The 26,377-nt window shown below is 53.0% G+C and overlaps 1 protein-coding gene across 2 annotated transcripts; it reads right to left on the reverse strand.

Annotated features, from left to right (window-relative positions):
- Positions 1 to 549: 549 nt before the first annotated feature.
- Positions 550 to 25,771, reverse strand: SNRNP200 (small nuclear ribonucleoprotein U5 subunit 200). 2 transcript variants are annotated; one of them, XM_064400329.1, is made up of 45 exons: positions 25,604 to 25,770; positions 24,439 to 24,602; positions 23,622 to 23,793; positions 22,500 to 22,692; positions 22,008 to 22,063; positions 21,575 to 21,673; positions 20,969 to 21,121; positions 20,388 to 20,487; positions 19,834 to 19,970; positions 19,081 to 19,164; positions 18,592 to 18,765; positions 18,018 to 18,155; positions 17,338 to 17,493; positions 16,603 to 16,773; positions 15,965 to 16,158; positions 15,685 to 15,808; positions 15,130 to 15,279; positions 14,649 to 14,759; positions 14,209 to 14,340; positions 13,762 to 13,950; positions 13,092 to 13,289; positions 12,469 to 12,621; positions 12,063 to 12,143; positions 11,509 to 11,592; positions 11,160 to 11,266; positions 10,953 to 11,071; positions 10,290 to 10,444; positions 9,235 to 9,424; positions 8,469 to 8,642; positions 7,705 to 7,865; positions 6,990 to 7,217; positions 6,387 to 6,578; positions 5,762 to 5,940; positions 5,382 to 5,533; positions 4,970 to 5,078; positions 4,543 to 4,651; positions 4,111 to 4,300; positions 3,408 to 3,572; positions 3,000 to 3,121; positions 2,425 to 2,568; positions 1,902 to 2,078; positions 1,654 to 1,814; positions 1,327 to 1,408; positions 978 to 1,070; positions 550 to 764 (listed from the first exon to the last, which is right to left on the reverse strand). In XM_064400329.1, exons 1-45 carry the CDS (start codon positions 25,646 to 25,648, stop codon positions 621 to 623), a joined length of 6,411 nt encoding a protein of 2,136 aa, XP_064256399.1. In that variant the 5' UTR covers positions 25,649 to 25,770; the 3' UTR covers positions 550 to 620. The 2 variants fall into 2 exon arrangements, with proteins under 2 accessions (XP_064256399.1, XP_064256400.1); XM_064400330.1 differs by lacking the exons at positions 550 to 764; positions 978 to 1,070 and adding an exon at positions 1,082 to 1,241 and having other exon boundaries at positions 25,604 to 25,771.
- Positions 25,772 to 26,377: the final 606 nt, after the last annotated feature.

Genomic DNA, 26,377 nt, shown 5'->3' on the forward strand with positions numbered 1-26,377 from the left:
AGGGGGGACACTGGGGACATGCCCTGTGCCCCACAGGTGCCCCCTGTCCCCTGCCTGGGGACCTCCAGGACCTCCCCATGTCCTCCAGGAATGAGGAAATTTGGGAATTTTGGGGTTCAGGAGTTTGGGATCTTGGGAGTTTGGGGATCCCGGGGTTTGGGATCCTGGAATTTGGGACTCAGGGATTTGGGGTCCAGGAATTTTGGGTTTCAGGAATTTGAGATCCACACGGAGGCCAAGTCACATCCTGAAGTTTATTCCAACCTAAAAAAAACTGTACAAAACATCCAAACCCTAAAACCCAACGGGAACGCAGGAGGGGGATCTGGGGGATTTTACAGGATTGTTGCTGGGATTGTTTGGGTTTTTACTGGGGTTTTTTTGGATTCTGTGCGATATTTTGGGATTCTCAGGGAAGTTTTACTGGGATATTTTGGGGTTCTGAAAGATATTTTGGGATTCTGAGGGATTTTTTTGGGCATTCTCTGGTACATTCTGGGATTCAGTGGGATTTTGCTGGGATTTTTTTAGGATTCTGAGGGACATTTGGGATCCTGAGGGATTTTTAGGATCCCAAGGGGGATTTGGGATCCTGAGGGGTGTTTGGGGTCCCGAGGGGCTCAGTCGGACTCGGAGTCGCTCTCGGCCTCCTTGACGTCCACGCTGAACTTGTACTCCTGGTCGCAGCCCATGTAGGCGTCGCTCATGAAGAACAGCGTGTAGTGCTGCGTGCCCGCCGCCGGCGCCACGAAGTCCAGCTTCACCTGGGGACGTCACCCTGGCGTCACCCGGGGCCACCCAGCCCGTGGCACCGCGGTGTGACCCAGCCCGGTGTCACCCAGTGTCACCCTGGTGTCACCCAGCCCATAGCACCTCGGTGTCACCTGCTGTTACCCAGCCCAGTCACCTCAGTGTCACCCCCCTGGTGTCACCCACAGTGCCACCCCGGTGTCACCCCACTGTCACCCCAGTGTCACCTTGGCCTTCTGCTGCAGCGTCAGGCGTTTGATGGAGATGAGGCTGTTGGACTTGGAGTCACCGATCACCACCCACCAGCCCTCCTCTCGCTTCTGTGGGGACATCAAGGGACACGGGGGACATCAGGGACACTGTCACCTCAGTGCCACCCCACCCACCCACCAGCCCTCCTCTTGCTTCTGTGGGGACATCGGGGACATCAGGGACACTGTCACCTCAGTGCCACCTCCACCACCACCCACCCACCAGCCCTCCTCTCGCTTCTGTGGGGACATGGGGGACATGGAGGGCCAGTGGGATTAATGGGATGGTTGGGATTGGGATCGATGGGGTCCCACCCCGCGGTACCTGCGGGAACAGGGGGGCGATGACCGGCCCCGTGACCTCCTCCTCACGCTCCAGCTGCACCAGCACCACCACGGGGCCACCGCTGGGGACACAACGGGATCAGTGACCCCAACCCCATCCCAAACCCCAAACCCCACCCTGATCCCACCCCAAACCCCATCCTGATCCCATCCCAAACCCCAAACCCATCCCAGCACCACCACGAGCCACCGCTGCGGACAGAGCGAGACCACACCACGATCCTGACCCCAATCCCACTCCTGATGACCCCAATGATCCCGATCCCAATCCTGATGATCCCAATCCTGATCCCAATCCCATACAGACCTGCGGATGCTGTCCCTGTCCCCCACCTCGTAGGACAGCTCGATGTTGGGGTAGCGGTTGCAGAAGCGCGCCACGTCGGCGATCTGCGCCTCGGGCAGCTGCAGCAGCGCCGTGCGCTCCTCGTCCTCCATCTCCATGATGTCAAACACGCTCTCCACGCCCTGCAACGCCCACAGTCGGCCCAAGGTGTCCCCTGGGTGTCCCCTGGGTGTCCCCAAGGTGTCCCCCGGGTGTCCCCAGGGCCGTACCTTGTCCGTGCAGCGTTTGATGTGCTCTGAGGTGAAGTGGGGCAGCTGCTTCAGGTACGAGTCCTTGGACCACATGGCCTGAGTGACCATCTGGGCCAGCTCCATGGCGGCCAGCGCCGGGCTCAGCCACCCATTGCTGGACAGCACGTCCACGCAGGCCTGGATCAGCCGGATGGCCTGGACACACGGACAGGGATGGACAGGGACGGTCAGGGATGGTCAGGGACATGGACAGGGACATGGACAGGGATGGGGACCCCATGGGATGGACCCAGGCTGGAATTCCTGCAGAACTGACCCCATGGGATGGAATTCCTGCAGAACTGACCCCAGGGGATGGAATCCCAGAACTGCCCCCATGGGATGGAGCAATCCCTGGAGAACCTCATTATCCCGCCCCGCTTTCCTCGGCCATAAATCCCACCCCACCCCAAACCCAGCCCGTTTTCCCATGACAGACGGGGGGTCCCTCCAGCTCCTCATCCCCAGAGCCCTTTGCAGGGTTTTGGGGCCGGGGTCCCACCTTGCTGAGGATCTCCTCGGTGTCGGACTGCAGCTCGGCGCTCAGCTGCATGCGCGACAGGTGGGCCTGGAGCAGCAGGTTGGTCTTGACGTGGGGGTCGTTGAATTTGGGGTTGGTCAGTTTGTGGGGCACCTTCTGGGACAGCTGGGGGTGGAGGAGAAACCCTTTAGTGCCCAACCCCCAAATTTTTGGGGTGCTTGACCCCAAAAACAGCTTCATCACCGGGGTGGAGGAGAGAGAGAGGTTTGGGATTATGGAATTAATGGGGTTGGGATTGTCGAGTGCGAATCCCATCCCATCTCACCCCATTCCATCCCATCCCATTGATCCTACTGATCCTATTCTCAACCCATCCCACTGATCCTATTGATCCCATCCCATTGATCCTATCCTAACGATCCTATTGACCCCATCCCACTGATCCCATTTATCCCAATGATCCCATTGACCCCACAGATCCTGGACCCGGCACAGCAGGTTGTCCTTGTGGTGGTGGATGGGGATGTTCCCATGGATCCCATTGATCCTATGGATCCCACTGACCCCATCCCAATGGTCCCATCCCCATCCCAGACCTGGCGCAGCAGGTTGTCCTCGTGGTGCCGGATGGGGATGTTCTCGTACTCGGCGGCGTTGGAGATGATCTCCAGCAGCCCCCGCACCTTGGTCTTGGCGTTGAGGGACATGCTGAACAGTTCTGGGGGGAAACACAAAAAAATTGGGGATTTTGGCAGGAAAACTCAAAGCCAGGGATTTTTCTGGAAGGAAAATTAACAAAACCAGGGATTTTTTGGGACAACACAGCAAAACTGGGATTTTTTTGGGGGGAAAACACCAAAACCCATAGATTTTTTTGGTTGAAACCCCCAAACCCCCAGATTTTTTTGGCTGAAATCTCCAAATCCATGGATTTTTTGAGGTCAACCCCCCCCCGCCATGGATTTTTTTGGGGAAAAGGGCGGAATCGCGGGGTTTTGGGGCACCTATGGTGGTGTAGTTGATGTAGTAGTAGGCGGCGATCATGCCCAGGTTGAGGGGCGCCACGTCCATCTCGTCCTCGATGCTGATGCACTTGGACTGCTCCAGGTCGCTGAGGGTCTGCTCCACCAGCTCCGACAGGTGATCCGACAGGTGCCGGTGGGACACGCCTGTGGCGGGACCGCGGTCACGGGATCATGGGATCATGGGATTGGGATGGGAATGATGGGATTGGGATGGATGGGATTGGGGTGGGAATGATTGGGATGAATGGGATTGGGATGGGAATGATGGGATTGGGATGGATGGAGTGGGATGGGATAGGATGGGATCATGAGATAATGGGATAATGGGATGGGATAATGGGATGTGGCGATGGGATGGGATAGTGGGATAATGGGATGGGATAATCGGATGAAGTAATGGGATAATGTGGTAATGGGTAACGGGATAATGAGATAATAAGATGAGATAATGGAAAAATGGGACAATGGGATGAGATAATGGGATGGGATGATGGCATAATGAGAATATGGGATAATGGGAAAATGGGATGGGATGGGATGGGATGGGATGGGATGGGATGGGATGGGATGGGATGGGATGGGATGGGATGGGATGGGATGGGACGGGCTTGCCAGCACCGTTACCACCCCAGGACGTTCCCAAGGACCATTGTCCCTGCTGGCACGCAGACCCCATTCCCACCTTGCAGGTTGTAGTAGTTGGGGTTCTGGGTCATCCTGCGGTACAGGAAGGTCCAGGTCAGGTAGTCCACGGCGTCCTGCTTGTTCTCGATGGTCTTGGTGACGATCTCGGCGTTGAAGTGGTCGTGCATGCAGTGGTCCAGGTGAGACTCCACCGGCAGCGGCTCGTACAGGAACTTCTTGAAGAAATCCTGCAGCAGGACAGGCGGAAAAAGGGAAAGAATTCAAGAATTCATCACAAAAGTGGTGTGGGAACACCCAGTGAGGCGCTCTGGGAGGGTTTGGGTTGTCCTCACGGTGATCCAAACCCTGAGTGAGGGTTTGGATCCCATCCCATCAATCCTATCTCAACCCTGGTGAGGCTCATCCACCATCTGGAGGAGGCCCACCCCAGCCAGAATCCCAGGAATGTCCTGGATCCATCCATGCCCACCTTCTTGGAGCCCTGGCACATGATGACGCAGCGCCCCTCGTCGTCCTGCAGCGGGCGGTTGGCGTGGCCGACCATCTGCAGCACGTCGTAGATGGGGTAATCCACGTACCTGCAGGGCCACGGCGTCAGCAGCGCCCCGGGGACCCCAGCCCATCCATCCTGTCCCACCTGGGACCCCAGCCCATCCATCCTGTCCCACCTGGGATCCCAATCCCCATCCCAATCCCAATCTCATCCATCCTGTCCCATCTGGGATCCCAGCCCATCCATCCTGTCCTACCTGGGCTCCCAGTCCCATCCCAATCCAGGATCCCAATCCCATCCCATCCCATCCCATCCCATCCCATCCCATCCATCCCATCCCATCCATCCCAATCCAACCCCATCCCAATCCCACCCCACGCCGAGGGACGGGGGACGTGCTCACGCGTGGATCTTGCCGTTGTAGTACTGCGTGTCCATGATGATCACCAGGTGGGCCGAGATGTTCATGCCCCAGCAGAGGCTGCGCGAGGCCACCATCACCTGCACGGCTCCTGTGGGCAGGGAGGGCACCTGGGGTCAGGGGGGACAGAGATCCCGGGGCTCCGGGCACTCGGAGAGGGGGGGTGGGGAAGATCCTGGAATTTCTAGGGGTGGGAGGTGGAGATTCATCCATCCCAACCCCAAAATCAATCTCATTCCACCCCAATCCCGATCTCAATCTCTATCGCATCCCATCCATCCCAACCCCAAGATCAACCTCATCCCATCCCAATCTCTACCCCATTCCATCCCATCCATCCCAACGCCAAGGTCAATCCCACCCCATCCCGATGCGGGCCGTGCTGCGCTCTGACCGGAGCTGAAGAGCTGCTCCACCACGCGCCGCTCCATGGCCGTGAGCCCCTCGTGCAGGTAGCCCACGCCGTTCACCAGCGTCTCCTTCAGCGTGGGGTCGCTCAGCTTCTCCAGGTACGGCACCAGGTCCTTCTCGGCGCAGTGCAGGAACCTGGCAGGGTACCCAGGAATTGGTCAGCTTGGGAAAGGCCTTTGGGATCACCCATCCCAATCCCAATCCCAATCCCACCCCGTGATCCTTCTCTTCTCGTGGCCTAGTCCCCTCAGCTCCCTCAGGAATTCCCCATCTCCATCTCCAACCCCATAAACCAACCCTGGACATTCTCCAACCCCACAGCCCATCCCGTGGTGGCCCCAGGTGTCCCCCAGGTGTCCCCACCTGTGGCGCTGGACGTCAGAGGCGCAGGTGGTCAGGATGTTGATGGCCGTGAGCCGGGTCTGTTTGCGGGACGGGACGAAGACCAGGACGGGTTTTTTGGGCGAGTGCTTCATCACGGCGTGGTACACGGGCTTGGCCATGGACAGCAGCCGTGTCTGCGTGTGGCTGATGTTGAAACCCTGCCAAAAACCCCAAATCCAGATGGATCCCAAAGGATTCCCTGCCAAACTGGTGGGAAATCCTGGAAAATTCGCTTAATTCCGACACGGAAATGATTGATCTTTGGATTGGTCATCAATGGCCAAACTCAATCCCAATCCCAATGGATCACGACCAAGAATTACCAACGATCCCAAGGGATTATGGCCGAGAATGATCAATGATCCCAAGGGATCATGGCCAAGGACTACCAACGATCCCAATGGATCATGGCCAAGGATAACCAATGATCTTAAGGAATTGTGGCCAAGGATTCCCAACGATCCCAATGGATCATGGCCAACAATTACCAACAATCCCAATGGATCATGGCCAACAATTACCAACGATCCCAATGGATCATGGCCAAGGATTCCCAACGATCCCAAGGGATTTTTCCAAGAATCCCGGCCGCTCCTGTCCCTACCTGGATGTGCAGCTCCAGGGGCACGGGGCGCACGTTGGGGTGGAAGTTGAAGGTGGCGGTGGCGCTGCAGCCCAGCCAGTGTGCCACGTCCTTGGCGTTGGACAGCGACGAGCTCAGCGCCACGATGCGGATGGGCCGCTCGATCTGCGACGAGATGTAGCGCATGCGCGAGCAGATCACCTCCAGCACGGGCTGCGGGGGAAAACGGGATCAGGAATGGGATTGGGAACGGGATCAGCACGAGGTCCAGCCAGGAGAACCCATGGAAACCCCTCCTGAGCTTCCTGAGAGATAAGGATGGTGCAGGAGCAGGAGTGGGATCAGGAGAGGGATGAGGACCTGGATCAGGAATGGGATCAGAAGCAGGATCATGAATAGGATCAAGAGCGGGATCAGGAACAGGATCAGAAATGGGATCAGGAGGAGGATCAAGACTGTTCCTGGAGATCCATCCAGGGACACCCCACGGAAAACCCTTCTGACCATCCCCTCCCATCCCATCAATTCCCACCAGGAAAACCTTCTCCAAAACAAGTCAAAATCCCACTGGGAACCTCTTGTTCCAGGCTGGTCCCATCCCCACCCCATTCCCAGGACCCTCACCCCGTTCTCGCCCCCGATCAGGTGCACTTCATCCACGATGAAGAGGTTGACGTTCTGGACGTTCTTGCGCTGCTTCCAGCGGCGGGAGAGGATATCCCACTTTTCCGGGGTGCTGATGATGATGTTCCCTTTTCCCAGCAGCTTCAGGTCCGTGCTGGTCTCCCCCGTGAGCAGCACCACCTTCTTGTTGAGGCGCTCCTGGAATTTCTCATACCAATCCATGAAAACCTGGGGAACAGGGATTGGCCTTGAATCCAGGAGGTTCCCAATGGATTTATCCAGAATTCATACAGGAGAGGTGGTGTAATCTGTGAAATAGGGGTGATCCCCACCAAATTCCTCCCAAATTTTGATGATTCCTGCCGAATTCCCCTCATATTTCCCCCAAATTGGGGCAATTCCCACCAAACTGGGGCAATTCCCACCAAACTGGGGCAATTCCCACAAACTTCCCTCAAACTGGGGCAATTCCCACCAAATTCAGGCAATTCGACCCAAACTCCTCTCAAACTGGGATGGTTCCCACCAAATTCCCCTCAAAATTGGGCAATTCAAACCAAACTCCCCTCAAACTGGGGCAATTCCCACCAAACTCCCCTAGGGGAGTAACCCACCCCCAGAAGCAGCAGGACGGGCAAACCCCGCGCGGATCCCGAAGGAGCAAGGGGTGAAGGTGGGAATGAATTCCCAGCTCCAGGGAACTCCTGGGGCTCACCTGCTCGGCCAGGGCCTCCATGGGGGTGATGTAGACGCAGCGGCCCTCGGAGTTCTGCAGGAGCATGCGGAGGATGGCGAATTCGGCGCAGATGGTTTTGCCGCTGCCCGTGGGCGCGCCCACGAAGACGTTGTCGTCGCTGTTGTACACCGTGTTGAACACTGGGCAGCCGGGAATTCCCGTGGGTTTAGGGGGAAAAAAATTGGGAATGGGGTGAGGATCCAGTCTGAGGGAGAGGAGCTCTGGGAAGTGTCTTTAGGGATAAAGCGCGGATCCCAAAATTTTGGGAGAGGGGATAATCTACGGATCCCAAAACTGTGGGAGAGGGGATAAACCATGGATCCCAAAACTCTGGGACTGGATAAACCACAGATCCCAAAATTCTGGGAGAGGGGATAAACCACGGATCCCAAAACTCTGGGAGAGGGGATAAACCACAGATCCAAAAACTTTAGAAGAGGATAAACCATGGATCTGAAAACTTTGGGAATAGGGGATAAACCACAGATCCCAAAACTCTATGAGAGGGGATAAACCATGGATCCCAAAGCTCTGGGAAAGGGGATAATCCATGGATCCCAAAATTCTGGGAGAGACGAAATCCATGTGGAATAAGCAGAAGGACCAACCACAACCTCCAGAACCTGCTGAACCCACCAAAAACCCCAACCCCAAACCCCCAAACCGCCCCGCAACACCCCACCCCCCCAAAAATTCCTGCCAAAACCACCAAATCCCGGCAGGATGAGGAGCTGAAGTCCCACCTTGAGTCTGGATGGGGTTGAAGAAGGGGAACTTGTCCTGGTAGAGGCTCTCGAAGGCGCTGTTGCGCAGCGCCGACACCGGCAGCGGCTGCAGGTCCAGCAGCTCCGTGGGCGGCGGGTATTTTTCCGGAAGGATCAGGTGCCGGAAGGAAACGGGAAGCTGGGTCTCACAGGCTGGAGGATGGAAAGAATTCCTGGGATTTTCCAGGTGGGTGGAGCCAGGGGGACGGGATCTGCCACGGGGGTGAGGTTGTGGGGTTGGAAGGAGGGGAAGGGGATGGGGAGATGGATTGTGGAGGTTTGGGAGAGAGGATAAAAAACAGATTCCAAAGGTTTGGGAGAGGGGATAAACCCAGAATTCCAAAGGCTTTGGGAATAGGGAAAAAACCAGATTCCAGTGGTTTGGGAATAGGGATAAATCTGGAATTCCAAAGGTTTTGGAGAACGGATAAAGCTAGAATCCCAAAGGTTTGGGAACAAGGATAAAAAACAGACTCCAAAGGTTTGGGAGAAGGGATAAAAAACCCCAGGGAAAAAAACAGGAATAAACCCCAATAAAGGGGCACTCATGGAGCCATAAAACCTGGAATAAACCCCAGTAAAAACCAGCAATAAAACCCAGGAATAAACCCCAGGAATAAACCCCAGGAAAAAGCAGGAATAAATCCCAGGAATAAACAGAAATAAAACCAGGAAAAACCAGGAATAAAAGCAGAAAAAAAACAGGAATAAAAGCAGGAATAAACCCAGGAACAGGGGCACTCACAGAGCCAGCGGTCGGACACCACCCGGATGAAATACTGGGGGGGCAGGGGCTCGAAGACGGGCACAAAAAATGTCACCAGGTGCTCATCCTGGGCATATTTGGCCTTGAGCAGGAAATATTCGTGGTGCAGGATCACCTCGCTGTCCACATCCTCCACCAGGATCCAGAAGGCCTCAGAGGAGCCATGAACCTGATAAAAAAAAGGGAAAATTCTCAATTCCCTGTCCCAGCCCTCACAATTCCAAGTGTTCAGGCATCAAAATGGCTTATTTTCATCCCAGGACTGTGTTTTGCCTCGTTGTTTTTAAAACTAAACCCCAGATTTTCTGGTCTTGCACGATCAGGGCATTTCCACTGATGATTTTCACAATCCTGCCCCATAAATCCCATTTTTTCCCCCTAGTAAAGGCAATTTCCCCTCAGGATTTCTACATCCCATCCCCAGAATTCCCTATTTTCCCCTCATGATTTTCACACTCCAGCCTCAAAATTCCCCCTTTCTGCCCCAATTAGGGCATTTTCCTCTCACAATTTCCACATCCCAACCCCATCAAATCTCATTTTTCCCTCCAAACAGGGCATCTTCCCCTCACAATTTCCACCCCCCCACCCCAAAATCCCCCATTTCCCCTCACATTTCCCCCCACAATTTCCACCTCCCGCCCCAAAATCCGCCATTTCCTCCCACAATTTCCACCCCCCACCCCAAAATCCCCCATTTCCTCTCACAATTTCCACCTCCCGCCCCAAAATCCCTCATTTCCTCTCACAATTTCCACCCCCACCCCAAAATCCCCCATTTCCCCTCACATTTCCCCCCACAACTTCACCCCCCCACCCCAAAACCCCCCACTTCCCCTCATGATTTCCACACTCCACCCCCAAAATCCCCCATTTTCCCTCACATTTCCCCTCACAACTTCCACCTCCCGCCCCAAAACCCCCCATTTCCCCTCACAACTTCACCCCCCCATCCCAAACCCCCCATTTCCCCTCACAATTCCCACCCCAGCCCCGTAACGCCCCTTTCCCACCCCAAACCCCGCCTGTCCCACCTTCTCGTCCCACTGGAAGTCGGGCGCGATGGTGAGCTCCACCTTGAGCGTGGAGCGCGTGATGGGCTGCAGGTGCACGGACAGCTCCAGCTTCGGGAACAGGTGCACGTATTTATGGATGGTTTTCCCCATTTTCGGCATCCGGATCAGCTCTCCTGTGAGGGGGAAAAAAAAAAGGGATGGGGTCAGGGTGGATCCCAAAACGGGATTTGGAGGGTCAGGCCTCTGCTCCAGACGCTCAGAAATATCTGGAGGAATTACCCTGTTTCTGAAGAGAAACCCCCCATTTCTGAGTGAAATTCCCCAGTTTCTGAGGGGAAATTCCCCAATTTCTAAGGGAAAATCCTGGAGAAATTCCCCCATTTCTGAGGAAAATTCCCCCATTTGGGAGGGAAAATCCTGGAGAAATTCCCCACCCTCGTAAGAAAGAATTCTTTGTCAAAATCCCATGTAAACCAGGATTTTTGGGATTTTAAACCCAGATTTGGGGGATTTTCCCATGCCAGAATCCTAAATCCCTCCCCATCCTGGATTTGGGGGATTTTACCCTAGATTTGGGGGATTTAACCTAAATTCCGGGGATTTTAGCCCAGATTCTCCTGTGCTGCAATCCCAAACCCCTCCCCACCCCAGATTTTGGGTGATTTCCCCCCGTTTCAGCACCGATCTCGTTGTGGTTGAGGTCGTAGAGGCGCTCAAAGGGGAAATTCTTCTTCTCGATCTTCTTCACCACCTCCTCGGGCAGCTTCTTGAACTGGCGCAGTGGACACATGGACTGCCACCTGTGGGGACACCCCGGGGGCTCAGGGGACACCGGGAACTGCGGGAATTCTGGGGAGCTTTGGGGAACTCTGCGGGATCAGGACCCACATGCGCTTGTCGATCATCTTGCAGAGGTTGAGGGTCTTGTCGGTGAGCTGGGCCCAGCCGCGGTTCAGGACGATCTCAAAGATGGCTCTCATCAGCCTCCCGGCCGACTGCGGGACAGGGAAGGGTTTGGGGTCACATCCTGGGCATTCCCCAATTCCCAGCCCACCCTGTGTGCCAGCTCAGAGGGGTCTGGGGTGGGAATGACCCAAAATCCCAACTGGTGTCACCACAACTGGTGCCATCGCACAGCGTTGGCCTTGGACACTTCCAGGGGTCCCAGCTGCTCTGGGAATTCCATCCCAGCCCCTCACCAATCCCACTGGGAATTCTGAGGGAATTCCTGGCTCACCTGGGTGACGTAGACCATGTCGGCCATGAGGGCGAAGCCCTCCAGCTTCAGCTGCGAGATGAAGGCCTGGAGCAGGACGTTGATCTGGGAATGGTGATGGAAAAGCTCTCAGGGAACATCCCAGGAAAGCTGCTTTGCCTGGAGTTTAGTTCCCAAGGAAATCTCCTTTTCCTGTTCCCCACTTTCCCAAAAAAGCTACTTCTCCTGTTTTCCAAATTTCCCATGAAAGCTGGTTTTCCTCATTCCTAATTCCCAAGGAAATTTCCTTTTCCTAGTACGAAATTCCCAAGGAAACCTCCTTTTCCTGGTTCCTATTTCCCAAGGAAAGCCGCTTTTCCTGGCTCCAAATTCCTGAGAAAACTGCTTTTCCTGTTTCCAAGCATCCCAATAAATCTGTTTTTCCTGGCACCTAATTCCCTTCTCCCACCTCCCTTTCCATCCTCCCCCCAGTCCCATGGATCTCCTGGATCTCTCTGAGCTTCCCAGCCCCATCCAGGACACCCCAGAGAGGGAAGGGAGCAGAATTCCCACCAGGAATTCCCAGCAGGGCTCACCTTGGCACTGGGCTCCTCGATGCTCTCCTTCACCGGGATCGGGACTCGCTCCAGAAGCTTCTGCAGCTCCAGCTTCTCCTCCTGGGGGAAAACAGGGATGGGTGGTGGGTGATGGCTGTTGGGTGTTGATTGTTGTTGGGCGATAGACGATGGCTGTTGGGTGTTTTTGGGTGTTGTTGGGTGATGGCTGTTGGGTGCTGTTGAGTGTTGATGGACGGCTGTTGGGTGTGGTTGGGTGCTGTTGGGTGTGGTTGGCTGCTGTTGGGTGATGGCTCTTGGGTGTGGTTGGGTGCTGTTGGGTGATGGCTGTTGGGTGTGGTTGGGTGCTGTTGGGTGATGGCTGATGGGTGTGGTTGGGCGCTGTTGGGTGATGGCTGTTGGGTGTTGAGCGTTGCCCGTTCCATACCTCGCGCACGGTGATGTTGCGGAACTCCGAGGACAGGGAGAAGACGCGGAAGAGCTCGATCTCGCTCAGGGTGGGTTTCAGCAGCTGGTTGTACGTCTGCACCGTCTCGTTGGTGATGTAGTAATGGCTGGCGATGCGGCCCAGCTCCGTCACCTGCCAGGACAGCAGGAAAACAGCAGGAACAGTCAGGATAAACCATGGGAAGAGTCAGGATAAACCATGGGAACAGTCAGGATAAACCATGGGAACAGTCAGGATAAACCATGGGAACGGTCGAAGAAACCATGGGAATGGCCAGGAATAAACCACGGGAATGGCCAGGAATAAACCACGGGAATGGCCAGGAATAAACCATGGGAATGGCCAGGAATAAACCACGGGAACAGTCAGGATAAACCACGGGAACGGTCAGGAGAAACCACGGGAATGGCTGGGAATAAACCATGGGAATGGCCAGGAGAACAGCCAGAATGATCAAGAGGAACCACAGGAATGGTGAGGAGAAAAATGCCCAGGAGAACAACGGGAATGGCCAGGATAAACCCACAGGAACCTCCCACCTAAACATCCCCATATTTTTTTCCCCTCCCACCTAAAAATCCCCATTTTTTCAGCTGTCCCACCTGGAAATTCCCGGTTTTCTTGTCGTACTTGACCAGGTTGTTCTTGTCGAGCATCAGGGCCGCGGTGTGGACGAGGTCGAGGCGCCGCTGCTCCAGGAGCGGATCTGCCTTCAGGTCGTCGTGGGAGATGCCGTAAAGGGTCGGCGACCGCAGCATCCGGATGTACAGGTAGGTGTAGCCCAGCCAGTTCACTGCGTCCTACAGAATTCCCAAAAGCTCAGTGGTCCCTGGGATGTCCTGGCACGTCCGGGGAGCTCTGGAGTGGAGCTCATCCCGGGTAAATCCCACAAAATAGAGCCGGGAAATCCAGGGAAAAGTGCTTCTCCTGGTGTCCAATTTCCCTGGAAATCTCCTTTTCCTAGTCCCTAAATTCCCAGGAAATCTGCTTTTCCTGGTGCCCAACTCCTTTTCCCCATATCTGGAAAACATTCTCAAATTAACCCTAAAACATCCCCACATTTTTCCCTCATTTTCCACTCCCACCCCAAAAACTTTTCCAAGAACACCCCAAACACTTCAATTCCAAAAGGAACTCTTGAGGAATTATCTCAGGTAGGTTTGGGCATGGAATTCTGGAGGGATTATCTCTGGTGGATTTGGGCAAGGAATTATCTCAGGGGGCAGAACCACGGCCACAAATCCCTACGGAAAATCGGGAATTTCATCCAACCTTGGCATTCTGGACATTCCCGAGCACGGCCTCAGCGTTGAGCATGTCTGGGAGCTTGGCCACCATCTGGCTCTCAATGGGCAGCTGCTGGTTGAGCAGGGACAGGTAATACTGGAGCTCTCCGTGGGAAGTGATGAGAATTCCTTCTCCTTTCGTGTCATACTGGGGCCTCCCGGCACGGCCCAGCATCTGCAACCAGGAGAAACAGCTCAGGGAACTTGGAATTCTTGAGGAATTACCTCAGGAGGGTTTGGGCATGGATTATCTCAAGGGCATCTGGGCATGGAATTCTTGAGGAATTACCTCAGGAGGGTCTGGGCATGGAATTCTTGAGGAACCTTTCCCCCTCCCCTCCAACCCCACAATACTGAGAAGAACAAGGAGGGAACCCAAACCCAGGATTTTGGATGGGATTTCAGGCCAGGAAGGTCCTCCTGGAGGTCCCACCTGGAGGATGTCCAGGGCTCCCAGCTCTGTCCAGCGCCCCTTCTCCGGGCTGTACACCTGCGTGCCTTTGATGATCACCGTGTGCGCCGGCAGGTTCACACCCCAGGCCAGCGTGGCCGTGGACACCAGGACCTGCAGGGAAACTGGGGTCAGATCCAGCAGAAGCTCCAAATCCATCAAAACCAGGGATCAGATCCCGGAGGAATCTTCAAATCCACCCAGGAGCCTCCAAATCCACACAGGAACCTCCAAATCCACCCAGGAACCTCCAAATCCACCCAAACTGTCCATCCAAAATCTCCTTTTCCACCCAAAAATCTCCATTTTCATCTCCCATTTCATCCTTGAGGCAAATCCCTTTTTTCACATCAGAGCAGGATCCCATACAAAAAAATTTTTGGGATCTGATTCCGGAATTTCCTCTGGAATTAGGGTCCTACCTGGATGTGTTTGTCGGCGAAGAGATCCTCCACCAAGGTGCGGTCGACGCGTGTCATCCCGGCGTGGTGGATGGCGAAGCCGTAGGGGAGGAGATCCTTCAGCTCCAGGTTCTGGTGGAAAACAAATCCAAAAAAGTTCCAGGAAAAAAGTGGGAAAAGATTCCAAGGAAAAGGTTTGGGATCACCACAGGTGGGGATGGAGAGAGTGGAGAAGTTATTGCGGTGCATCCAGCACAAAATCTCTTGGGAATGGAGGACGCACCAACTCTTCCTTGAAGAATTTCCCCAAATTTTACCAGATTTTTCCCAATTTTCCCAAATTTTTCCCAAATTTACCAACTAACTCCACCTCTACTTTGGATAAAGGACTGGAACACACTTTTTCCCTGCTGGATTTTCCCGATTTTTCCCAATGTTCCCCACTTTTCCCTGCCGTATTTTCCCAATTTTCCCGATTTCTCTGGTTTTTCCCCAGGCTCACCTTGCACTGCTCAGCCTCCGTCCGCAGCACCTCGGTGGAGGCCGACCCCTCCCTGAGGAAGAGCCCCAGCGTGTCCTTCTCCAGGCACATGTCCCGGATGGCCCGCGCCGTCTTCCCGGTCTCCTTCCGTGAGTGCACGAACACCAGCACCTGCAAAAACCGGGATCAGCCCGGGAAAAACTGGGATCAGCCTGGGATCAGCCTGGGAAAACCTGGGATCAGCTCCTGGGATTAGCCCAGGATCAGCCTGGGAAAAACCAAGATCAGCTCCTGGGACCAGACTGGGAAAAGAGCTGGGATCAGCCAGAGATTCCTGGGAAAAGGGTGGGAGACTTGGAAAAAATCTGGAATGAATCCAGCTGGAATGAATCCAGGAATTCCCTCATCCCAAAAGGAAAATTCCGAATTGATCACCCCAAAAATGGGACAACCCAAAATCTCCACTCCACCAAAATTCCCTGCAGGGTCAGCACCTCAAAATAAGTTAAAAAAAGAGAAAAATCCCATTTTTTTTTAAATAGGATTAAGGTGGAATTTTTGGGCATGAGGTGGGACCTGGTTCTTGCCGGCGTGCTCCATGATCTTCTCGTAGACGATCTCGTTCATGATCTGGAAGCGTTTGATGGCCTTCTTCTCCGTGATGCCCACGTAGGTCTGCTCCAAGGGCACGGGCCGGAAGCTGGGAGGGAAAAATCCGTGGGATTTGGGGGAAAAAATCCATGGAAAAAGAAATTTATGGAGAAACCAGCACAGAAAAATCCATGGAAAAGGGAATTTATGGAGAAAATGTGACCAAAAATCCATGGCAAAGGGAGTTTTCCCCGTTTTCCTGTACCTGTTGTCGAAGTAGAACAGGCCCTTGGCCGGGTCCACCCGCAGGAAGGTGGCCACGTCCTCGTAGTTGGGCAGCGTGGCGCTGAGCCCCACCAGCCGCACGTCCTCCTGCGTCATCTCGATGTTGCGGATGGCCCTGGCCACCAGCGACTCCAGCACGGGCCCGCGGTCGTCGTGGAGGAGATGGATCTCATCCTGGGAGAAAGGGAGAGGTCAGGGAATTGTCCTCCCAGATCAGGATTTGTGGGATCACAAAGTTCATCTGGTTCCACCGTGGGTGGCATGGTTGGCAGGTTCAAGGTTCTCCACTCCCAAACCCCAGATGCACCTTGAAGAACTTCCTGAGCTTCTCCACCCCAATCCCCAGATCTACCTTGAGGAACACCTGAAGTTCTTCATCCCCAAAGCCCAGCTCCACCTTGAGGAACACCTGAGGTTCTCCATCCCCAATCCCCAGATCTACCTTGAGGAGCACCTTGAGGAAACCCCTAAGCTTCTCCATCCCAAACTCCAGATCCATCTTGAGGAACACCTCGAGAAACCTCCTGAGCTTCTCCACTCCAAACCCCAGTTCCACCTTGAGGTTCTGCAGCCCCAAACCCCAGATCCACCTTGAGGAGCCCCATCCCTGGTGCTCACCAGGATGACCAGCCGCACCAGCTGGGTGTAGGTGCGCTCGCCGCCCTTGCGGGTGATGATGTCCCACTTCTCGGGCGTGCACACGATGATCTGCGTGGCGCTGATCTCCTCCTTGCACAGCTGGTGGTCCCCGGTCAGCTCGGCCACCGTGATCCCGTAGGTGGCCAAACGCTGGGAAAGACCCACGGGATGAGCATGGAGACCTTTCCATGGAGGAACAATCCCAAAATCCCACCCAAACTTCTCCTGGTGCAGTTTGAGGGAGTTCTCCCTTCTCCTGGTGTTCCCTGGGATAAAATCCCAAATCCCAGCTGGATGTCCTCTTCTGCCAGGGAGGTGTGCAAAGCCCCCGATCCCCTTTCCTCCAGGCTGAGCTCCTTTCCCAGATCCCTCAGGAATTCTCCACCCCTGGACCTTCTCCAACCCCATAACCCATCCAAGATCCCTCAGGAATTCTCCACCCCTGGACCTTCTCCCACCCCATATCCCATCCCAGATCCCTCAAGAATTGCCCATCCCTGGATGTTCTCCAACCCCATATCCCATCCAAGATCCCTCAGGAGTTCCCCATCTCTGTGGACCTTCTCCCACCCCATAACCCAGATCCCTCAGGAATTCTCCAGAGCCTTCTCCTTGTTCTCCAACCCCTTTCTCACCTCTGTTCCCAACCCCAACCCATCCCCAACCCCAACCCTCCCCTGGGACCCGATCCCAAACCTCCTGGGTCTCCCTCACCTTGCTGAAGCTCCCGACCATCTCCTGCACCAGGGACCTCATGGGTGCGATGTAGATGATCTTGAAGTCGTCCACGTTGATGGTGCCGTCCATGTTGATGTGTTTGCCGATCTCCCTCAGCATGCACATCAGCGCCACGTTGGTCTTCCCCGCGCCCTGCAACCGACACATTCCGTCCCAAAAAATCCCCAAAACCATCCTGGAATGCTCTTGGACAGGTCCAAGGTTCTCCAGGTCTCCCAAACCCCAGATCTACCTTGAAGAACTCTGAGGTTCTCCATCCCAAACCCCAGATCCACCTTGAGGAACCCTGAGGTTCTCCAGCCCCAAATCCCAGATCCACCTTGAGGAACCCTGAGGTTCTCCAGCCCCAAATCCCAGATCCACCTTGAGGAACCCTGAGGTTCTTCAGCCCCAAATCCCAGATCCACCTTGAGGAGCACCTCAAGGAACCCCCTGAGCTTCTCCACCCCAAACCCCAGATCCACCTTGAGGAGCACCTCAAGGAACCCACAAGCTTCTCCATCCCCAAACCCCAGATCCACCCTGAGGATCCCCCTGAGCCTCTCCACCCCCAAAAAGTGGTGCCATTTTGGTCTTCTCCACACCCTGAAATGGAGACATTCCACCCCCAAAAATCCCAGAATTCTTCCCAAAAATCCCAAAATCTGGACTCTCACCGTGGGGGCACAGAGCAGCAGGTTCTCGTCGGACTCCAGCGCCGCCCGGAACAGTTTGCTCTGGATCCTGTTGAGGGTTTTGAAGCCTTCAAAGCCAGCTTGGGCGTACTTGGGAAGTTTTTCCACAGAAACCAATTGCTGGGAAGAGGGAAAATGTGGAAAAAAAGGAATTAAAGTTTTTTTTTCCAGGTCAAAAAGGAAAATTTCTGATTTTTTATGGCTGGAAAAGAGCGAAAAGTCATTTTTTGTCCTCTCAGATTCCATGGAAAAGTCAAATCCTCAAATCCCAAATTGATTCCAGTGTTTAGGGAAACTATTTGGGATTAATCCCAATGTGGACACACACAAAAAAAGGAAATTAATGAAAATAAATCCACTTCTTCCTTTTTATTTTGGGAACAAACCTTGTCAGCCCCAAAGGGTTTGACATGGTTTTCATGGGAAAAGAGGAAAATAAATAATTTTTTTTTCAATTTTTTGGGGGGACAACCATCATCAGCCATGAAGGGTTTGGGTTTTCATGGGAAAAAGTGAAAATAAACCGATTTTTTCTATTTTTTTTTGGGAAACAAACCTCATCAGCCCCAAAGGGTTTGGGTTTTAGGGCAGGAACATGAACTTCCTCATATCCCTTGCGCTGTCTCCGGAAGGATCCATCCGGGAGCTGGCACCTCTTGTTGGCCATGAAGTGACTGCCCTGGGCAAACACCAGATCCTCCAAATCCAGCACCTGCCTGGGAGCCAGAGCCTGGAAAATAATGGCAAAACGGGAAAAAATGGAGAGAAAAAAAGGTAAAAAAAGGCAAAAATGGGAAAAAATTAAGGAGAGAAAAGGGAAAAAAATGGAAAAAAATGTGAGCAATACGGGGGGGAAAAGGGGAAAAATGGGGGGAAAATGGGAGGGAAATGGGGGGGAAAATGGGAAAAAGGGAAAATGGGAATTGTTTCTCCTCATGTTTGAAGGGAAAGCTGCAGATTCCAGGTGGGAATCCATCTTCCCTGTGGGATCAAACGTTTTGTGGGACAGCTGGGGGTGTTGTGGGGGCAAATCCAAGGATTTTACCTCTCCCCCCTGGTCCAGATCCATGGATTCCAGGTCGGTGTCCATGCGGGACTGGCGCACGCGTTCCCGCCGGGAGCGCTCCTCCTGAGGGCAAAAATCAGGATTTGCCTCAGGTAAGAGGCTCAGACTGCTCCAAAGTGCTCCCCTTCCCTCAATTCCCTCGGGAAAAGGCATCCAAAAACCAGGAATAATCCTTTTAATAAATCAGGAATAATCATTTCAGGCAGGAAATCCAAATTGCCCCTCACAAAAATGGCTCCTGCCAGGAATGTTCATCCTGAGGGGAAAAATCAGGATTCAACCCCAGGTAAGAGGCTCAGACTCCTCTAAGGTGCTCCTATTCTCTCAAATCCTTCGGGAATCCATCCAAAAACAAGGAATAACCATTTTTATAAATCAGGAAAAATCATTTCTGCCAGGAAAACCAAACTTCCCCTCACAAAAATGGCTCCCACACCTGAGGGGAAAAATTGGGATTCAGCCTCTTAAAGTGCCCCTGTTCCCTCAATTTCTTTGGAAAACTCATCTAAAAACTGGGAATAACCATTTTGATAAACCAGGAACAACCATTTGGGATATTTTGTGGGATTTGGGCCATTTTAGGGTGATTTTTGGTGGGATTTTGAAGGAAAAACCAAGCCTGGAAAAGCTGAAGCGGCCACGGCAGTGCTGCTTCCCCACAGGTTTTTGGGGAATTCCAGCCCCGTTTCCAACCCCAAACCCAAATCCCACAAATCCCACAACATTCCTGACCCGGATCAGATCCTCTTTTTCCGTCTCGTGGAGCTGGTAGAGGAATTTGGAGAGCTCGGGGTCGGCCTCCATCTTGCCCATGATGCGCTCCTTCTCCGCCTCGCTCTGCGCGCTGGCCAGCAAGGTGCAGTACAGGACTGGGAAAATGGGGGAAAATCAACGTTTTGGGGATTTTTATGGGATTTCTGGGGATTTTTATGGGATTTCTGGGGATTTGTATGAGATTTGTATGGGCATTTTATGGGATTTGTTGGTCTGGGTTTTTTAAATGGGATTTTTCTGGGAATTTTATGGGAATTTTTTGAGATTTGTTGGGAATTTTTAAATGGGATTTTATGAGAATTTTATCTGAATTTTTGGGACTTTTAATGGGAATTTTTTGGGATTTTTATAGGACTTTTATGGGATTTCTATGGGGATTTTTGGCATTTCCTGTCTCTAAACATTCCCATTCCACCACAAACCCAGGGAATAATGAGTGGGAATAATTTTGATGCAATTTTTTCGGATTTCATGGCCAGAATTCCATTGGAAAACAAAGAAAACCCACTCACTCATCATCCTGTGCTGCCTGAGGACCTTGATGAAGTCGAAGGTGTTGAAGCCCAGCAGCAGCACCAGCTGGTTCTCACATTCCCGGTCATCACTGGCAGTCTGGGGGAAAAAACATGGAATTCTCACACCCAGGGAATGCAGATCCCTGATTTCCATGGCATGGAGGTGAGGAGAGGTCAGGAAAAGAGAGGAAAAAAAATCCTGGAAGCTAAAAAACGAGTCCAGAAATTCCAATTATTCCACAGAAATCTGGAAATCAGGAGGAGAACGCCACATGAAGGAAGGAAAACCAATCCTAAAAATTCCCATTTTTCCAAAAAATATGGGAATCAGGAGGGGAAAAACCCATGGAGGTGTGAAAACAATCTCAAAAATTCCTATTTTTCCTCACAAACATGGAAATCAGGAGAGGAACAAACCCCATGAATGATGAATTCCCAGGAAAAACCACCCCCAACCCAAATCCCTGGGAATTCCCACCCCAAAATCCCATAAAAACCCAAGGAATTCATTCCAACCCAAATTCCCACTTTTTAGAGGGAGAATTCTCCCAGATCCTGAGGATTTGGAGGCCACAAACCTTGAGGATCTCCAGGACCTCGTCTGCCTTTTTCTGGGAGACGATGGCGTCGTCGTAGAAGCGGCTGAGCTGGCGCTGCAGCCAGAAGGCGTCGATGTCCCGCGGGTGGAGATCCTTCTTCTTGGAGCTCATCAGCTCCCCCGAGGCCACCAGCTGCAAAATCCCCAAAAATTCACATTATTCCTGGGGTTTGCGCAAGTTTAGGGCCATGGAATCCCATAAAAATAAAAAAAAAAATCATTATTCCCAAGTTTTCAATGTCCCAGGGGTGGAGATCCTTCTTCTTGGAGCACCAGCTGCAAAATCCCAACAATTCCCATCAAAATCCCAGGGTTTTGGTTGTTTATGGCCACAAAATCCCATAAAAACCTCAAAATACCAAAAAACTTTCCATAAAAATCCTCATTAAAAAGAATCCCAAAAATCCCATAAAAATAAAAATAATCCCATAAAAATTAAAAATCCCATAAAATAAAAAATTCCCATAAAAATCCCAACAATTCTCATAATAAAAATTCCTACAAAACGCCCATAAACCCCCCATAAAACCCCCCCAAAAACCCCATAAAACCCCAAATATTCCCATTTTTTCAGCCCCACACTCACGTTGGCCGAGAGCGTGCAGCGCACCACGGCCTCGTCCCCCTCCAGGTCATCGTCCGACGCCTCGTCCCGAACCTCCCCGTAGATGTCCTCGTCCCCCTCCTGTGGGGACAGTCCCAATCTTACTCTCAAAAATCCCATTTTAATCCCTTTCCCCTCAGAAATCCCATTTTTATCCCTCTTTTCCCTCAGAAATCCCATTTTGATCCCTCTTTTCCCTCAGAAATCCCATTTTTGCCTCTTTTTTTAACATTCAAAATCCCATTTTGATCCCTCTTTTCCCTCCAAAAATCCCCTTTTATTTCTTTCCTCCCAAAACATGGGATCAAGGGAAATGGGGTCAAGGGAAATGGGAATGGGATCAAAGGAAATGGGATCAAGGGCAATGGGATCAAGGGAAGGGACAGGGTGACCCCACAGCCCGAGCCGTCCCCACCTCCTCGTCGGACTCGAACTGCACGTTCACCCCGTAGGTCTCGTCAATGTTGTCATCTGCAGGGAACAGGGCACGGAATTCCTGGGGATTCCTGGGATTCCGCATGGGATCCACCCAGAATCCACCCAGGATCCACCCGGAATCCACCTGGAATTCTAAAATCGCTCAAAAATGCTAAAAAAGTTTGCCGAAAATTGCGAAAAAATTGGGAAAAATCACAAAGAAACCCTAAAAAAATCTCAAAATAATCCCCAAAAAATCAAAAATAAAATAAAATAAATATTTAAAAAATATTTTAAAAATCTCACAAAACCCTCCAAAAAATCCTTCAAAATTAAAAAAAAATTGCGAAAAAATTGCAAAAAAGGTGCAAAAAAATCGCAAAAAAAAAGTGAAAAAAATCGCAAAAAAATCCCTAAAAAATAAAAAAAAAATCCCAAAAATTCCCAAAAAATCCCCAAAAACTCCAAAGAATTCCCAGCTTTGCCTCACCCATGTTCTGGATGTCCTTGTCCCCGCCGTAGTCGGTGATCTTCTTGCCCAGGTTGACCAGCACGTGGTAGCGCGTGTCGTCGGTGGGGCCCAGCAGCAGCTCCACCTCCTTGCGCCGCTCCTTGTCCCGCAGCTTCTCGTTCTTCAGCACGGCCAGCACCTCGTCAGCTGCTCCGCACAGGATGTCCCGGGGCTGGGGGACAGGGAGGTGGGAATGCCCAGCTGGGACCGGCCTGGAGCCACCCGGGGCAGCGGGAAACGTCCCAGCTCCTGGTGGGACCAGATGGGCTTTGGTGTCCCTCAAAGCCAATCGTTCCATGGTTCCATGGGCAGGTTTAGGGGGGATTTCCCTTTGAGGGGCTGGGATGGAATTCCCAGAGGAGCTGGGATCCTTGGAGACGTCCAAGGCCATTCTGGAGCCACATGGGACACTGGGAAATGTCCCAGCTCCTGGTGGGACCAGATGGGCTTTGGTGTCCTTCAAACCCAAACCGTTCCATGGTTCCATGTGCAGGTTTAGGGGGGATTCTGGGAAGGGGTTTTCCCTTTGAGGGGTTGGGATGGAATTCCCAGAGGAGCTAGGATCCCTGGAGGTGTCCAAGGCCAGGTTGGAGCCACCTGGGACAGCGGGAAATGTCCCAGCTCCTGGTGGGACCAGATGGGCTTTGGTGTCCCCCTCAAACCCAATCGTTCCATGGTTCCATGGGCAGGTTTAGGGGGGATTTTGGGAAGGAGTTCCTGGCTGGGATGGAATTCCCACAGAAATTTTGGCTACCACTGAATCCCTGGAAGTATCCGAGCCCAGGTTGAAGCAGCAGAAAACATCCCAACCCATGGTAGAACTTCTACAAGCCCTTCAAACCCAAACCATTCCACGGTTCCATGTGGAGGTTCAGGTGGGATTTTGGGTGAGGGGCTGGGATGGAATCCCCAGAGCAGTTGGAATCCCTGGAAGTGTCCAAGCCCAGGCTGATCCAGCAGAAACCATCCCAACCCACGGCAGAACTTCTCCAACCCCTTCCAACCCAACGTATTCCCCACCTCCCAAACCTCACCCCATGGGGTCACCACGCCCGGATCCCAAATCCCAAATCCCAAAATCCCAAAATCCCAGAAGCCCACCTGGTCGCCCAGGGCAGCCTGGATGAAGCTGAGGAGCACCTCGTAGGTCTCCCGCGTCTCCTTGGTCTTGGGCTTGTAGATGATGCCCACCATCTCGTCGATGCCCTCGGAGAGCAGGGTGTAGCCCTTCATCTTGTTGATGTCGTGCCTGTCCTCGTCCCTCTTCCTCCTCCTGGAAAAATGGGGGGAGTTTGGGAGTCAGAGATGCTCAGGGATCAAATCCTGCTCTTCCCAGACCCATTTTTCCCAAAAAAAAACCGCAGAAAAATTGATTTATTTCAATTTTATGTCAATTTTTTGTGATGATTTCGGCATCTCCATGATGGGTGGGTTTGGGGTTCTGGGTTTTCCAACCCCCCAAATTCCCTCGTGGCTCAAATCCTGCTCTTTCCAGACCAACTTGTTCCCAAAAAATTGATTTATTTTCATTTTTTGTGATGATTTTGGTATCTCTGAGATGGGTTGGTTTGGGATTTTGGGTTTTTCAACCCCAAAATGTTGAGTTGGAGAAAGGGAAGCTCCAGGAAAAGCAGGGTTTTTTGGAAATTAGGAGCCAGGAAAAGCAGATTTTTTGGGATATTTAGCACCAGAAAAAAACTTGTTTTTTTTTTTTTTTTAAATTGGGCACCAAAATAAAAGATTTTTTTTAAATTGGGCACGAGGAAAAGCAGATTTTTGGGACATTTAGTACCAAAAAAAAGGAGATTTTTTGGGATATTTAGCACAAAAAAACCCGATTTTTTTGGGAAATTGACCACCAACACTTCAACATTTCCAAAGCCACACTGGAGCCAAACAAAAGCCCGCTTCCTCTCACTTGGCTCTCCTCTCCTCCTGCATCTGGGGCTTGGTTCTCTGCGCCTTGTCCCCCATGCGGGTCCCCTCGAGCTTCCCCACCAGGGACAGCACCTCCCCCGTGGGCTCGTCCCGGCGCGTGCGGTCGATCAGCGAGCGGTCGGCCTGCAGCACCAGGTTGGAGTTCTGGGGGAGAAACGGGGAAAAAGGGATTAAAATGGGGAAAAACGGGATTAAAATGGGGTTAAAATGGGGTTAATATAGGGAAAAATGGGATTGAAATGGGATTGAAATGGGGTAAAATGACATTAAAATGGGATTAAAATGGGATTCCCCATTCGATCAGCGAGCGGTCAGCCTGCAGCACCAGGTTGGAGTTCTGGGGGGAAAACAGGGGAAAACAGGAAAAATGGGATTAAAATGGGTTAATACGGGATTAAAATGGGGTAAAATGACATTACAATGAGATAAAATGATATTGAAATGGCATTAAAATGGGATTCCCCATTCGATCAGGGAGCGGTCGGCCTGCAGCACCAGGTTGGAGTTCTGGGGGAGAAACAGGGGAAAATGGCATTAAAGTGGGATTAAATTGGGTTAAAATGGGGTTAAATGGGGTTAAAATGGGATTTAAATGGGGTAAAATGGGATTTAAATGGGATTAAATGGGGTTAAAATGGGGAAAAATGGGATTCCCCATTCGATCAGCGAGCGGTCGGCCTGCAGCACCAGGCTGGAGTTCTGGGGGGAAAATGGGATTAAAATGGGTTAATATGGGGGAAAATGGGATTAAATGGGGTAAAATGGGGTTAAAATGGGATTGAAATGGGGTAAAATGACATTAAAATGGGATTGAAATGGGATTCCCCATTCGATCAGGCAGCAGTGAGCTTGGAGCAGCAGGCCGGAGTTTTGGGGGGAAGAATGGGATGGGAATGGGATTAAATGGGATTAAATGGGATTAAAATGGGATTTAATGGGATTTGGGGTGGCGGGAGTGGGGCTGAGGGGGGGGACTGGGGCTGGGAGAAGGGCAGGGGGTCAAAAAGTGGGGCTGGGGTCTCAGAGGGGGTTTGGGGGTCCCAAAATTGGGCTGGAGAGAGCTCACGGTACCGGGGTGCGCTCACGGTACCGGGGTGCGCTCACGGATAACGGGACGGGGTTCAGGGCACCGGGCGCGCACTCACCGCTTTGTACTCATACTGCAGGCTACGGGCGGTCACGTCCGCCATGGCTGCACCAGGAACGGGGCCCGCAACGGGGCCGGGAACGGGAACGGGGCCGGGAGCGGGAACGGGAGCGGGAACGGGAGCGGGAACGGGAGCGGGCCCTGATGAGGCCGCGCCGCCGCCGCACCGGAAGCTCCCTCAGCAGAACTTCCGGGTGAGGCGGAAACGTGCCTGAGCCTGCCAGTTCGGAGCTCCGCCCGTCGCTCATTCTGATTGGTTGATACAAGTTAGATCCCGCCTCACACACCGCGAGCTGCCTGTGATTGGTCGGGCCGCCAGCCCGCCACGTTTTGATTGACGTTTGAGCGCCTGAGGGCGGCTGGGCGGGGCAGAGGGCGGGGCCAGCGAAAAGTCCGCCGCTTCCTATTGGTTGAGTGTATGAAAACCACGCCCCCGCGGCTCAGACCACGCCCCTTTCCGGTGAGGGCACACGTGCTGCCCACGGGGTGCGGGGGGCGAGACCCCCGAATTGTCCCCAGGGACCTCCCTGGGCCCCAGGGCGGGCATTGGGGGGCCCTGGGAATTTGGGGGTCCCTGGGCATTGAGGGGTCTCTGGGCACTGTGGGGTCTTTGGGCATTGGGGGTCCCTGGGAATTTGGGGGTCCCTGGGCACTGTGGGGGTCTTGGGCATTTGGGGATCTCTGGGCATCGAGGGGTCCCTGAGCACTGAGGGGTCTCTGGGCATTGGGGGTCCCAGGCACTGAGGGGTCACGGCTCGGTGCCCGCTGCCGT

The sequence above is a fragment of the Passer domesticus genome, chromosome 28 (assembly GCF_036417665.1).
Source record: "Passer domesticus isolate bPasDom1 chromosome 28, bPasDom1.hap1, whole genome shotgun sequence".
Taxonomy (NCBI): Eukaryota; Metazoa; Chordata; class Aves; order Passeriformes; family Passeridae; genus Passer; species Passer domesticus.